At 37.5% G+C, this 15,912-nt stretch overlaps 1 protein-coding gene across 2 annotated transcripts in view; it reads right to left on the minus strand.

Moving 5' to 3' along the window:
* Positions 1 to 887: 887 nt before the first annotated feature.
* Positions 888 to 15,912, minus strand: part of nlgn3a (neuroligin 3a) — a 160,429-nt gene continuing 145,404 nt past the window's right edge. For both annotated transcript variants that reach the window (XM_026940522.3, XM_026940523.3), the window contains one exon: positions 888 to 10,535. In XM_026940522.3, coding sequence (XP_026796323.1) covers positions 9,689 to 10,535 — 847 coding nt within the window. In that variant the 3' untranslated portion in view covers positions 888 to 9,688. The remainder of the gene's footprint in view (positions 10,536 to 15,912) is intronic.

Raw genomic sequence — 15,912 nt, forward strand, 5'->3', positions numbered from 1 at the left:
TGGCTGTGTATTCAAGTATTCATATGTATATATGAAATATGATCATTTTATTGGTGATTATGAAATGGGATAAAATTGTAATAAATCAAGAACTTTAGTCTGTCCTCAATACATTCATCTATCTGGAGGCCTTGTCTAAAACAGGAAGCATGAGAAGCTCTTGTTAAAATGGCTTTCATGTCCATTGGCCTCATTAAAAATTGATCATTACCTTATCTTTGATGTATACATTAAAGAACCAGCTCCTCTGTGCTCTAACATGAATAAAAACAGACTGATATGAAACTTGTAAGGGCTGAAAGACACATGTGCACCTTCAAGATTAACAAATGACCACCTGCTTTAGAGGTACTGAAAACTGAAGGAAACCTGCACAATTGTGAAAAGAAATTCTGACTCTAAATATCTGGCTACTATTTTACTACTGCCATCTCATGGTCAACTGTTGTTGATGCAGCTTTTTAGAAATGCTTCTGGACAGAATGGAGAGCCGGTTCTCAGGATGGAGTGCGACAAGCCATGCAAAACGGTAGTGTAGTATTATCTGGTCGATACTTTGTAATCTTCATTATTACCAAGCCGATGGCTTCACATCTTCACTGCGACACTTGACATGGCAATAATCCATGGCTTATAAAATAGCAAGTGTGTGTCAGCAAATAAAAGTCAGCTGCCGTGATGAGATAATACTGACGGAAAAGGGGAACCCAAGTTAGCAATTACCTGACAATGACCATCCTTTAACTCAACAACCTTTCAGTTCAGGGCAGACAGTGTGTGGCTATACAGCCATCTCCTCAGTTGTATACTATCTCTCAGGGGAGGCTATTGAATCTCTGCAAATAGTACACAGCTGGATGTTCTTACCCAATGGCGATATCTATTCCCAGCAATCAGAGCAATGCCATTTTCATCCCATTCACATATAGCACTAAATATATAACATCCTATAAAAATCAGCTCCTTACCGAGAGAAGACCTTTCGAAAAGCCTATAAGGGGATGTTTACTGTAATCTTGAATTTCACTTTTCTTTGAATAAACTAATAGTGGCAGACTTAGTTTCTTCAATGTCTGTTCATCAATAAAAAAAGTTCTCCACTCCCAAAGGCACGAATGTTTCAGTTTGTCTTCACACAGATAAAATGCAGTCTTAGTTTAAATAGGATGATGCATGAGCCCAAAGACAACCATCCATCAATACCCCTCCCATACACAAAATGCAACATAAATAAGGGAAAGTGAGAACATATTAACTACACTAGTCTTTTTTGAGAAAAAGGCCATATACACAGTTTATATACTGTAAAGACCTTTGCTACATTGCTGGAGCTATACTATCATTTTACCACCTTCTCTTTGATAGTTGGTGCTTGGTTTTACAATTATTGTCCCCCACAGCATAAAATGCAATGATATTATAGAATGCATTTATTGTTCCTTTACGGTGCAGTAGCTGCATCTGGGTCATTACCTACAGTAGGTAAGGTTAATGCGATTCAGCTGTGTCGTTAGCTTTCCTTGCTTTATGGCATGCCTGCAGTTAGACCTCTTTAATGTGCACAATGTGGCACGTGCAATTAGCGTATATCTCCACTTGGTGCCTGATAGCCCATTCAAGGTGGAACGTGGCCTTGTGAATGCAAAGCCACAGCTAATTATCTTTAAGAGAAAGATTGGAAGTTGATGAGAGACTCCAGGGAATTAGCTGAGAATAGAGAGAGAGAGAGAGAGAGAGAGAGAGAGAGCAAGCTCTGCATGCTTGTTAGATGTTTGTCTCACTCCTTAGGCTTCTTCAGGCCATCCATCACCTAGACAGAATCATTACTGTTCCAGTCAATGCAGCAGCTGGGCTCAATGTCCCTTAAGGAGCACTGCACCACGCTACAGCACAATCCAGTCCAAGCAGCTTTGTTATTGTTTTATCATGCAGAAAACGGTCGCGCGCCTAATTAATACCGAAGCACTAGATTTCTTATTGCCTCCTCTTGGCTGCCTAGTGCTAGATTGTCCAAACAAAGTGTCTTTATTATCCATCTCTTCAGGCTGCAAGCCGTTCAGGTTGGCATGCAATACACAGGATGGTTGTATTAAATTTGAAGGCTGGACACTGGCCTGATACACCCACATAGAAGTATCAATGTCACAGGTTTTTTTTTTTTTTTTTTTTTACAAGGACAACATTTACCTAAAAGCATTTTTGCACCATGCTGAAGCAGCGGCATTTCAGTTTAAACATGTTCTCACTGCATAAAATGAGGAATTGAACACCAGCATGGAAAGGATCTGAATCATGCAAATTAAGGTGTATTTTCTCCAGTCTGCACAATGAAAACATCACAGATGAGTAGATATTTCATTTCTGATGCATGATTATGGATGCATTCAGCATATAAATACAAGCTTCCTTATCTGCTTTCCTCTATACAGACAGAGAATATTGGAATCTCTGTGTGTCTAAATATCTGTCGGGATCTGGAGGAACAGAAAATATATGTAGTCCAAATGCACTCTATGCTGATTGATTCCTCCACTGGGTGTAATATCTTACTGGAACATAAAAAAGGAACAGTAGCAGATCTGGGAAATGGTATGCAGAGACCTCATTTTTCTTCTTTATTTAATAGGATAGTCTCAAGGAAACCCATGTAGAATGAATAATGAATACTTAACATTTACGACGACAATGAACACATAGTATTATCAAGCTTAGTGCAAGTCCTTGTCATATGGTTATATGCCATACGAAAACCCTGTGAGATCCAAACATATGTAAGTATCCTGAAAAAAAAAACAAACAAACTGACACATACAGTGAAATACAGTGCAATCCACAAGTAATTACACAATAAACACTTTTTGTTGTTGTGGCTCTGTAGTCCAATGCAATATATTTGAAATGTAACTATGACTATGAGGATAAATTGCAGCTTTAAACTGAGATTATATACGTCAATAGATGAACCATTTAAAAATCACAATCGTTTTTACACACAGTCTCCCGTTTCAGGGGATAAATGGACAAATTAACTTAACACTCTTGAAAAACATTGTTATGCTTGGTACTTGTCTGCCAGTTCTTTGCAGGCAAGAGCTGCCTGTAGTCTCTGACCCATACACATAATCAGACACTGGATATCTTCATTAGTGATGTTCTGTCAGGCGTATAATACATTCATCCGTTTTGTTCCAGGAACATTTTGCCTTCAGGCTTGTCTTTAAGTAAATTTAAACCATCACATAACCTGTGCTGAATAACACATTGTTTAATTATTATTTTTGTATTTAGAACAATGTCAGGAATGATAAATATATATGAATATGCAATTTGTGCATGTTCTCCCCATGCTTTGGGGGTTTTCTCCAGAAACGGTTACCGGGTACTTGGCAATATAGTATATGTCCAAAAGTTACATCAATATTGTGAGGAAAGTTATCCACATTAAGAGTAGTCTTCTGCATGTGCTTAAATTTCTTTTGTTTCGTTTTACTAGATTTCCTTTGTGTAGAAGCATCTGAGACGGGGTTTTCAGTAGTGCCTAAACACAAGCACTTGCTTTTAAGCTTGAAAAATTCAGGGATAGAAAATACGGACTGAATGAGCAGGTAGTGTTTTTTCTTTGTTGTCAAATGTAATATGTTGTAATATAAAAGCAAGAGAGTTTAAAAATTAAAAATATAAAACAATAATCGGATGATGTATGAATGAGAAGACAGCACACATTGAAATAAATATTTAATAGGAGTCTAGTGTATTGCCGATATTACCAGTCACAGCAAGTTTGGTTTTATTTAACAGTAAGGCTTCTACCCTTATTATTCATCAACTAAAATAGCATTTGATCCAGCACATCTGATCATTTTGAATTTAATTTTGTTATATTGTGTGCCAATAGATAATTGTGCGTAACTTAATGAAGCCACAAGATACTAAATACGGATTATGAAATTGTAATGTGTGCTTGGGATATAGGCTATTTTATCATGCTTTTAATTGACTATTTTGATTTGTCAAGTTAATAAAACGTTGCCAGTAGTTATATTTGAGGTCTGAATGATGATGTGCACAATTTTGATATTACGTCCTCACTACGTAGCACAACACTGAGTATGGCTCTCACATAATGGCCACTTAATAACATTGCACTTTCGGGACTAGAATAATTTTATGGCTGTTTTACTTTACTCTGACCTGGAATAGCTTTATGGTTAGCTTCCAACCAAGTTGATCAAGTGATATTAGAAAAAAAATATCACAAATCATGTTAATTTGTTATCTGTGGTGACCTTCTCATGCTACACAATATCCATAGGGCAAGAGCTATCCGTCTGCATTTGAAGATAAGCCATAAGTGTGGTACTTTATGATGAACACCCCTGGCACTACCTCTGCTGGACTAAGCAAATGAGTAACTTGTGTAAAATGAGGTGTCTCCTTTGCCTCCCTAGAAGGTTAGTTTGAAAAAACATGTTGAGGTAGGTTTCACTAATTTGCTAACAAATTAGCTAAATTGCTATATGTAACTAAGTTAGTCTGTTTTCTTTGCTAATGCCAAGGTAGACTAGCAACGATAATGTAAATATTGTTATTGGTTATACATGAATTTTACTTCTGATTAATTCATTAGCAAACTCCAGAGTGCTAGTCATGCATATGACCAGCAAACCTACACAGACTGAATGATGTTTTCAGGAAAAACTGTATAGTTGCTTTAAAACAAAAATAATCTTCTAACAGTTTTAGATAAGTAAACTTAATTTCATCAGTTAACCACACTTACATTTTACTTGTTAATGCATTTAAACTTAGCAAGGTTTTTATTTTGTTAGCTGGATACTTCCACTTTTAGTTGAGCTCTCAGTGCATTCTCATTTTCCACCCCTGCATATTACTTAACACATTGTTATTTCCTTTTAAAACAGAGATTATCAACCTTTTAAATTTGAAACCTTTACCTATACAAGCTGTGCCCTAGTTTTAGTGAGGATCAAAGTTTTTGCTCATAGTGTGGAGTTAGCCAGGCAGCTGGATATTTGAGATGGCATGCGGACATGGGGCCATTTTCAAATAGTAATATATTCATAGATTCTGACATTTTTTAATAAGACTGGTGATGTAGAGATGTTCCCAGACACATTTGAAAATGTTCAAATTCATTGTACTAAATTTGAGAGTCCATTGCTTAAGGACTGCAGTGTATATGATGGTATTACTGTAATAGGAATGTAAGTGTGTGTGTGTGTGTGTGTGTGTGTGTGTATGCTTCACTGCAATGAGTTCTTAGTATATTAAACGTATTTAGTTGATTAACATTTCTCTTTGTATGCACTAGACTTCACTAGTTGTCCCAAGAGCTCATATTTCCTGTTTATATCTTAGTGTCTGATCATCATAATTCATTTGGCATTTACCCGGCCACCTTTCTTTCCTCATTACTTTCAAACAGGATGAAGAGATACCGAGACAATAAATAGTAAATTGCATGATTAAGTGGATTGCCACCAGTGTATTGCAAAGAAAATATCTATTACACATAAATGCACATAACTGCAACATAATGATGAGAACAACTTGAGTCTCTTCTTAACCAAACCACTGTTTTTACACTTTAAAAAAATGATGCACTAACAAATGATGAGGTTTCGTTTTGATTGAAAATAGTACAGAAGATGCTACACAGATTAGTAGAGTAGAAAATATCACTTCACTTCAATCAGTTACCAAGAGTTTGGTTATTAATCTGCTAAGACAAGGAAAATTCCTAAAAGAATCCATTTTAAAGCTTGGGGTCAAAGCAAAACAAAATGCAAAGAAAATGGAGGTAATAATGAACAGCTCAGTAATGAAACAGTGTTATGTCAGAGACAAAGAGATGAGAAATTGTTTTGATATAGCTTTGAGAGCATGCCAGTGCAACTGCCTTGACAACAATCATGCTAGAAAAACATCCAGTTTCACAGTTCTGCCTAGTCCTCCAGGGTAGCACAGTGAGCTACAGCTCACAATGTGGGGATTAGATGCTTCATCAAATTCGCTCAAACCCTTTTCGATCAAACCTTTAGGCAAGCTGCCATTGCCTAGAGTTGAGGGGGGTGTCCTGCCTTCCTCAGAGTCTACGCCTACATTTACCTGCACATCAATATTCCAATATTAATTGGAATTTGACAATATTCTAATTAGTATTGAGTCATGTAAACGCCGATTGCCTGATTCAGATTAAGACAATATTCTGATTCCCCAAATTCTCATTCCCACCCCTGGAATATGCCTGTTTTAATTTTAAAATTTGTTGCATGTAAACACCTTATTCAGAAAATCCACTGAAAGGAGATATATGCACATGCTCAGTCCTAATTAAATTAATGTGAAAAAGTAGTAATAAAACTAAGAACTGACCATACTCTATAACCATTGGCAGCATCTCAAATCTGCCGGGAAATAACAGCGGGAAAGGAAAAGCGCATGTGTAGATCGGAATACTTACAGCAGCCATGTATACAGGAATATTCCGATGCCTATATGCATATAAATATCGTATTCAGAATATGGACCTTAAACGGAATTTGATGTGCATGTAAATGTAGTCTATGTCATGGTCTGCCCAAATTTTGCACTCTATTAATATTCTGTTTTCACATGCTGCTCCTGTGCAGAAAAAAAACCCTCTGAGCTGTGTCTTGCTGTGAACCAGAGTTTCATATGAAATTGGTGATGCTCTTTGTGTCACTACATTCTCTTAACAACAATATACACTACCACAAATAAATAGATCCAATGACACCCACTCACACTGTTGCTGTATGAAGTGCAATAACTCATGTGTGCAAACAGGTCATTGTATCAGCAGGGAGCTGTTTGAATAGAGTGTGCTATGCAGCAGGGAGTAGCACTGGCAGACTTTGTGAAGCTTAATGTGGCTATTACAGCTGGGACCTAAAAATAACCATAGCATAAATGACATACTGGTTATTTTAAACAAATGAACCTGAACAGAGAGCTCAACGCCAAGAGTAAAATTATTAACCAACCAATTATAGATAAACATACATAAAGAATAAAGCAAAATCTGCAATTAGTTTCTGTTCAGCAGGGATCCCCACTGTTCCAATGCTTCTAATCTGAAATATTTAATTCTAAAGATGATCACGCAGCGTATGATATTTATTCTAGGAAGTATTTGACCTCCATGCTCTGACCAACTGCTGCTTGCTTGAAGGTATTCAAATGAGACGAAGCATCTAATCCCCATGTTGTGAGGATCCTGAAGGAGAGCTACATTCTAATTGGCCACCTGCCATGACTCAGTTGGTCAAAAGAAATGATGCCAAAGCTTCACATTGTGGACTTTATATGAACTTTCTGCTCATTAAAAGAATTTGAACAGTCCGAGTAGTAAATCTTGCTCTCTAATCTAGTCACCACCCAGAAGAGGGTTGGTTCCTCTTTTTCAGTGTTGACTTCTATTCAAGGATCTTCCTTAGGAGTTTCACTAATTTACTCACCAACTACAAACTCCAAGCTTCGATGGCTCACAATTTTTTTGCTGCAGTCCACAAGGCTAATTGGGCAGTATTTTTCCACCATTTCTCAGCATTCTCAAGAGTTTTTTTTTTTTTGTATCTTTTAGTTAACATAAAATAAAAGTAGTCCTGTACAATAAGAGATTACAGTGCATACCCGAATGGAGATGGTGAGGAGTGGAGACTTGGCGGAGAGATGGTGAACATGTCTGATCTAACTTTGTGGCCAAATTTATCCACTAATCTTTAGTACAAGGCATTTAAGAAGAAAGTTCAAGAGTTATTGTGATTAAGAGCAGGAGGCTGTTGATTAAGGTGTACAAACACAAGTATTTTATTGACTGAGAAGCCCATGCTCAGCTTGATTTCTGTAACTTGCTCTGCAGTATAGTACCGTGTTTGCCCCACATCTCCACAAATGACTATCAATGAGCTCAAATTGGTTAAAACCACTGACTCAAACATGCGTGCCTTTAATACAAATTCCTGTCTTTGGACCACTGACTTCCTTCCTTCTTTTCCTTTGATCTTGGCTGCCAGAGCTGCCAGGATGTTTTCCTCTCTTTTGGTATGGGAGGGAGAACAGCATTTGACGGTATAAACAGGTTGTTTTGACAGTTTGACCAGAAACTAACACAATCTGATGCAATGAAATTGAGTAGAATAAATCAGAGGAAGCCTGGATGAGAAATAATGTGTTTTTGCAACATGTCTTCTCCAGTTTTATGATTTAATTTGGCACATGGCACAATCAGCATGTATACATCTGGTATACATAAATAAATATTAAATATATTTATACATAAATATACATATAGAGCTGTTAAAAAGACAATTGGTGTGGCCTGGGATTATGTTATAATGTTGAGAATTTGACTAGTACAAACACTAATTTTTCTGGATATTGATGCTTTTAATCTAGTAGTAATGGTCATTAATATGTTGAGATCAATGGGAGTATAATCTTCATAAAAGCCCTATACATATATGTATGTATGCCCATATTTATATATATATATATATATATATTTAAAGAAACACAGGTCTACACTGAACTAATGTTATTCAGTGTAAACAGGCCACCATCTCCTGCTGGGAGGAACCTTACAAAGTCAGTGGATTCATGTCAGTTAGTTCAGTTGAATATTAAGCTATTTTTTTCTTTTACATGTAAAATAATATATTTATTTTTGTAATTCTTAAGCAAAATTAGACATATATAACTTTTTTAAATGAACAAAAAGTGCTATTTTGCAGAGGCGCAGCTCAAACACTACTGGTGAAAATCATCAACATGGTAAAGAAGCCCTCCTTGTCCCACCCCAAAGACACAATGTTCAACAAAAAATAGGGTAAATGTGCACACACACACACGCGCACACACGCACACACACACGCACACACACATACGCACACATACAGACGCGCAGTTGTGTGTAAGTGTGCATTTCATGAAGATAGTTCATTTTGTCATAAAATATGCAATTTTCTCTTAACAAAACACTCACAGTAAAGTCTGTATCTTCAGTCTTGTCTCATGACAGAGTCGGGATCAGACAAATTATTATTATTGGAAATAAGGAAAAAAGGTAAAACCATGTATGAGTATATGCAACTGAAAAAGCTGGTCTGGATTGCTTCAATTCTCTACACATTTTCAATATGTCTCTTTCTTATTTTTCATGAATCCAATCGTTCAGGCGAAATAAGTTCCAGGCACGCTCATGTCACTGAAAGATAAAAAGGACGAAACTAAAAATCAAGCTCTCGTGTAAGGCATTGATGAGAAAAAAGCAACATATATTATGCAGATGTCATCTGAGAGGCCATTGTTTTGAAATGGGTTTCCCACACGAGAACGAAATGGGAAATAAAAAGCACTTTTCTTCATTTTTGTTAATTATTCAAAAAAAGTGTTGCCAATAACTGCCCAGTCTTCTTAAAAAGGTTGTCCCCCCATTTTTAAAATGATTATTAGAAAAAAATACTGCTCGAATTGCTCGTCCAATTGGAAGGGAACATGGAGTAGTTCACAACCAAATCGAATCGACGTTCAGAAAGCAACTGCCTGTGACAAAGTGTCTATTCAAAATCTTTCTTTTTTTTTTTCTCTTCCATAACTGTGATATTCGTACAAAACCCAATACTCTTCTGCACCCTCCTTAAAGCTATACACGGGTGGTGGAGTGTGAGTGGGCCAGACCAGCTGTGCCAAAGCCGGCTGTGAAGGTGTTATATGGGTGCAGGTTGGGCATGGGCACCAGCGAGTTGGGGATCATGGTGATGGTGTTGGGCGTCATGAGAGGGATGTCATCAGGAGAACGGCGCAGAGTCAGCGCGTAGTCGGGAAGCGCGGTGAGCGGCAGTGCCTCTCCAGCTGGTGTGGCGTCACACTGATTCACTTGCAGTGACGCAATCTCATCCTCGACACTGGTGCCATTGACATTGGCGTTGGCGTTTGTACGAGGTGGGCTGCCTTGTGGCCGCTGCTCCTGTCGGCGCTTGTCCTTGCGGTAGTAAAGTGCAGCGAAGGCGAGCACGTTGAGAAAGAGCAGAGACGCACCCACAGCGATGGTGACACTCAACTCGGTTGAATAGTCACGTGCATTCTCGACGAGCAATGGCCCGGTCTCATCATTATCTGCGCTGTTCCGCCGTTCTGTGCCACTATCGCTGTTGTAAGCTGGTGACATAGGTGGCCGCTTGGTGTTGAAAGGCCAGGCCTTGCCATTGGGCCGCTTGGTGGCCAGTGAGTTCTGAGTGGTCTCAGGGGGTGGCACTCGTGTAGTGGTTGACGTGTAGTGGAACATGTCATGCAGGTTATACAGGTGTGGCACCAGATGCTTCCAGAAGGCCACCTTAGTAGCACGGTAGTGGTCACGAACACGTGGCTTCAACCCGATGTGCAGGTACAGCTGGTCCTGAGGGTTGTATTTGGACCAGGCCACTTCCTCAAAGCGGTTGGCTTTTGTGTGGATGAACTTGGTGTCCTGGGGCACCGGCTTGTTGGGGTCTCTGCGAACACACACATAATATTTATTAGACTTAGTAGTTTAGGCTAGGTGTCTCTCTTGAATTTAGAAAATATCTTAATTCATGCACTTGTGTGCCATGCAGTAATGTGTTCTTTAATAAACTTGATCTTGAACATAAATACGTAACGACAAGGCTTTGAGTTCTTCAATAAAATGATGCGCACTATTTGCAGTTGGAACAAATAGAAGCCAAAAGCTGAGGGATTTATTTCATTCTCTGCACTAAAGTCAACAGTGACTTTCTTTTAATGATTAAATCCTTCAGAGAATTAATTTTGTCCAGAATGGTCAAAGTGTGAAAACGTGAGAAAAAGTGTTATTGTATCATGAAATATTAATCAATCTTGCTATATTACATTAATACGGGCCAAGCAGCACCAGTTTATCAGGAAAGGGGATGGGGCTTTTAGGTTTGGAGTGTTTCCAATTTTTTGCAGGTTTATTCAATGTTAGTTATACACTATATGGCCAAAAGTATGTGGACACCTGACCATAACACCCATATGTGGGCCTTTCCCAAACTGTAGCCACAAAGTCGGAAACACACAAATGTATAGAATGTCTTTGTATGCTGTAGCATTAATACTTCCTTCCACTGGAACTAAGGAGCCCAACCAACAAAGTCAAACCAACTCCATATTAATGCCCATGGTTTTGGAATGTGATGTTCAATGGTCAGGTGTCCACATATCTTTTAGGCCATATAGTGTATTTTAACATCATTAAATATAAAGATTCATACTTAGACATGACCATTTATAGTTAAACCTGTCTGTTGCTTTGGCCATTTTTCATTAAGCATAAAAACAGTGCATTACAGGAGCAAAACATCCATCGGTTACTCCCTTCGAATATGACTGCCCTTTGAAGTATATGCTTTTCATCACTTCAGTTTGGGACGACCCTTACAGTAACGTCACACAAACTTCAAATGTCAATAATCACGATTCACATCTGAAATTACCCGTATGTGGTTTTTAAACACTTAAGATTTTATGTTTCATTTTCACATGTGGATTTTTCACATATAGTGCATGTTTTTTTTAAAAAAAACATTTTTGTGCTTATATTTTCTACATAATTCATTTATTTTCACATGTTAATTTTCTCATATGTGGTGTTATTTATCACATATTATTCACATGATATTTGTGCACAATGTCCAATTTCAAGGCATAACCTCGTAATAACACAACATAATAACAAGTTGAAATGCACTTTCACATGTTTTTCACATGTAATCACATATTATTCACATAATTACATTTAAAAAACATATGACCACATGTGAAATGCATGTTATTTTTCCATAAAAGAGCTGCCATGGGCGGTTTTCCATTGACGCTCCCTGTATAGGGTCCATCACAACGCTAGAGAGCACAGCAACTATTTGATTTCATTTTAGTTACTACAACTATTGCAACTATTTGATTTCAGATTTCATATGAATTCATGGTGTTAGAAATAACCAACTGGCTGACTGAACTAACAGCAAATATATTTTCTGCCTCTGTCACTAGACTGTATGTCATGTTTAGTGATAGTGTAATAAATGCGGAGACTTTTACACGGATGCCACAATAATTTCAAATATGCAGGGGATTAAATCTAGCTACAGACATCATGCTTATACAGAGAGCAAAAGGAAATGTGCAGAAGGTCAATGATGACTATATACAAAATGACACAGAGTTCACAGGTTGTGCTCTGCAGCCATGCACACAGATTTTTTCCTCGCTTGGCACAGTTTCCAGACATAAACACTATAAAATAAAAGATTCATCCTTTAGTGTGTAGTACTTGCATACAGTTACAATTTTTTTTACACCTGCTAAAACACATTTTCTATAATCATATCCCTGTTTTCAAAACACATATCCACAAGCTCAATCTCAATTCATCAAAATGCATCGCTCTCTGAGAAAAGCAAACATTTGACTCAAAAAACATGTTCTCTCGTAATCAAACTTTGCCTTCAAATACACCAGTCCAATGCAAAGGCACTACTGACCATGAATTCGACACCAGTGAAGTACAACATGGTTATCAAATTTGAGAAAACTGAAGAACACAGAATTGGATTTCTGGAAAGAATACAACCATTAGAGACAGAGAATAAAAGTGCGGATTTATTGAGTCTCAGTTTAATGTCTATGGCGCCATCAGCCAGCTGCCTCTGAACTCTGTATTAAATGTATTAAAAGTATTTTTCTGTTTCGACCTGCACCGATGCAGTGACATATCGAAATATACAAGAGCCCACTATGAGGGCTACAGATAGTCTTCTCTGTATGTCCTGATTATTGTAGAAGCAGCTCAGGTTTGGCTGTATGCTTTGTCTGGCTTTCCACAAATGAGGACATAATCGATAACTGCTGCACGTCTTCGGTGATGTGGTGTCTTGCAACTTTTCTTCCACTTCATTGACCACATCCTCTCTTCCTCTACCTCTGTACTCTCCCTATGGACCTTCTGCCTGATTGTTTTCCATTTCACCAAACATAGCAAACAGCTCACTTGAGTACTTTTTCACGTATGTACCCAAATTGCAGCACTTTAGAGCTAGGTGCTACAGTTTAGCTTGACGGCGCTTACCGTACTCCATGAGAATGATGTGGAAATTGAGTTTCATTGTGCTAAAGAGAGTTTTGTGTACTGAATTACAACGTTTTCAGCTTGACAATGTAAGGTTAATTGCGCTTTGTGATAACGCATGTTTATGAGATCTGTATTTTGTGTGTATCAGGTGAATACGGACTGAAGATATGCTAAAAAATTTTAAGTTTTTCTTTGGGTAACTGAAGAAAAGGTTTCTGGAATTATGTTCAGAGCATCAAAATTTTTACAGTGTATGATTTTTTACAGCCAGCATTACAGTGTATGATTTTCAGTCTGATTTTGCTGTTTCAGCCAAAAGAAAAGAAAAAAAAGCACATTATAATTAATTCTTTTATTGTTGAGTTGAGATTGGCGGTCTTCGAAACCATAATGTGATGTGCTCACTGATAGATGATTTAATGCCATTACAACCAAAGACAGCTGATAACAAAGTACTGGCAGTGTCAGAAATGTTTTTTGTTTAATTCTCAGATTGTGACCTCTGCCAAGACACTTATCTAAAAGCCACCAATAGGAGGTAGTAGTGGCAATGGTGAAACATAAACAGAACATGCCATGGACAGAAAAAAAAATCCTTATCACCCCAAGGTCACTTTGAAGAATTTTTGTTTATGCAGTCCAGTTTTCTGCAATAATAACTCTATGGGTCTCAATGTTGCAGTGAATGTTGCGTGCTGTCCCACGATTGCGTTTAGACAGGTGAGTAAATCAATGGAACATCAGGTTATGTCTGTCAAATAGTAAATTTTTAAAAATTTCGATAGAATTTAAACTGTGTGGAGCTGTGAATGAGGACTTCATGAAGGTTAACAAATCGAGAGCTTGTGCAGTAGTTGTGTTACATTTTTTAAAACATTTCTCTGCATAGCATATTGCAAAGCCCCATGCCCAAAAGTCTGCTTTACAGCAGCTGAAATCAATGCCACACTTAACATATACATTTTATTTATGTAAGGCTTATGTAGAGATGTGGATCTTTTACTGATTTTTAAAAGCATCTTTTGAGAGAGGGGTGAAGCATGAAATGTGAAGCATTAAAGGAAGGCCATGTGTAAGTGAAAGGATAGAGGTGATCTGACCTCATGTAAATACCCTAACAGCATAGTTACTACTGACTTTGTAAATCAAATGGTGATTTTGACAGCTTTGATGTGCTTTGGCATAGATTTTACAAGTCTCGGCAACTATAGTAGAGAGATGAAACACCATTCTTCTAAATGATTTTCCCTCAGGGGGGGGTTTGATGATGGCAGTGGAGAGGGCTGTCTATAGTGTTCAACTTGATTGAGATCTGGTGATTGTGAAGGCCATAGCATATGATTTACATGATTTTCATACTCGTTGAACCATTCAGTGAGTCCTGTGGATGGAGACTTGTGACCCAACATGTCATGACGTTGGGCCTGTGGTAGCCCAACACTTTATGTTGGTTTGTCCTTTAATTTGTTACCTGAATTTATATCTGTATTTATTTTGTACTTTGAGTGTTTGCAAGTGAAAAAAATGTACATGGCCCAAAATATAAACCGACCTTTAAACACGAATGAATGAATAAAATGAATGAATGTAATATAAAAATAAACTCATTTTGACAACATTATGACAGCACTGGAGACAAAAAACCAAAACTGGCCCACTTATAAAGAAAAGAACTCTCATCGCCTCTCATTTCTATTCATTACATGTACTGTTCAACAATGCTGCCAAAATCTTCTGCCTTTTCTCATACTCCAATCACAGCCAGTTTAACCAGACTAACTTGAATTTTATTTGAGACTGTTTGAATCCTTGGGAGAGATCCCTTCTCCTTCTCTTCCACCACCTCTCTCTATAATTCAATCTCTATTCTCTTATCTTTCTTTCTCTATTTCCTCCAGCCTTCCCTGCTGTACAGCATTTACTGTTATTACTGTCTTTATTCATGTGTGTATTGATGCCTAGTTATCCTGTTTGGAGGTTCATCTGGATGGCAGGTGCGGTCATTTCATTTCACTAAATTTCAGTTTGGCTTTTTGGCATAAAATCACACTTAAATCTATTCTTTCTCTGCCTCACTGTATTACACTGCCTGTAGAAGATAATGTGGTTTTTTTTCATTTGGTAGAGAAAGATATAAAAATGTACAAATGAACATGTTTTATGTCTTTCGGTTCCCAAAAACTATGAAATGTGACAAAATGAGTTACGTGCCAGTGGAAAAAGGAAGAAACAGGTGAGCTTCGGTTATTGAGAAACCAGTTATTTGGTTATTGTGCAAGGCTGCAACAACAAAGGCTGTGGGTACGCAATCATGGAAGACTGTAAGAAATTGTTTCAGCTTGGCAATGGAAGGGAAATGATTGGAAATCAAATCAACAAGTTAGTATTCTTGAAGAAAGTCATGCCATGAACAGATCAGGTGTTCCTGATGTTTGGCCTGGAAAGATGAAATGCGTTTATGAAATGTTGCAGCCAAATCCTTGAGATTGAAGAGATGTTTAGACTTCTCTTAAATAACAATATTTGGGTTTGTGATCAAATTAGAAATATGTTTTTGTGGTGTACGCAGTTGGACAACAGTGCTATGTGGTCAGTATGTGTACATGTATACTCTGTATTTGTATGGTTTTAACTGGATTATTTGGTTTTGGGTAACACTAAAACATCCAAATGTCATAATTATAATCTGTAACTATGTAGATTACATATTACTATGTAGATAAGTTATATTTAGGAAGGTTTCTTACATTTCTTACATA

The sequence above is a fragment of the Pangasianodon hypophthalmus genome, chromosome 7 (genome assembly GCF_027358585.1).
Source record: "Pangasianodon hypophthalmus isolate fPanHyp1 chromosome 7, fPanHyp1.pri, whole genome shotgun sequence".
Classification (NCBI taxonomy): domain Eukaryota; kingdom Metazoa; phylum Chordata; class Actinopteri; order Siluriformes; family Pangasiidae; genus Pangasianodon; species Pangasianodon hypophthalmus.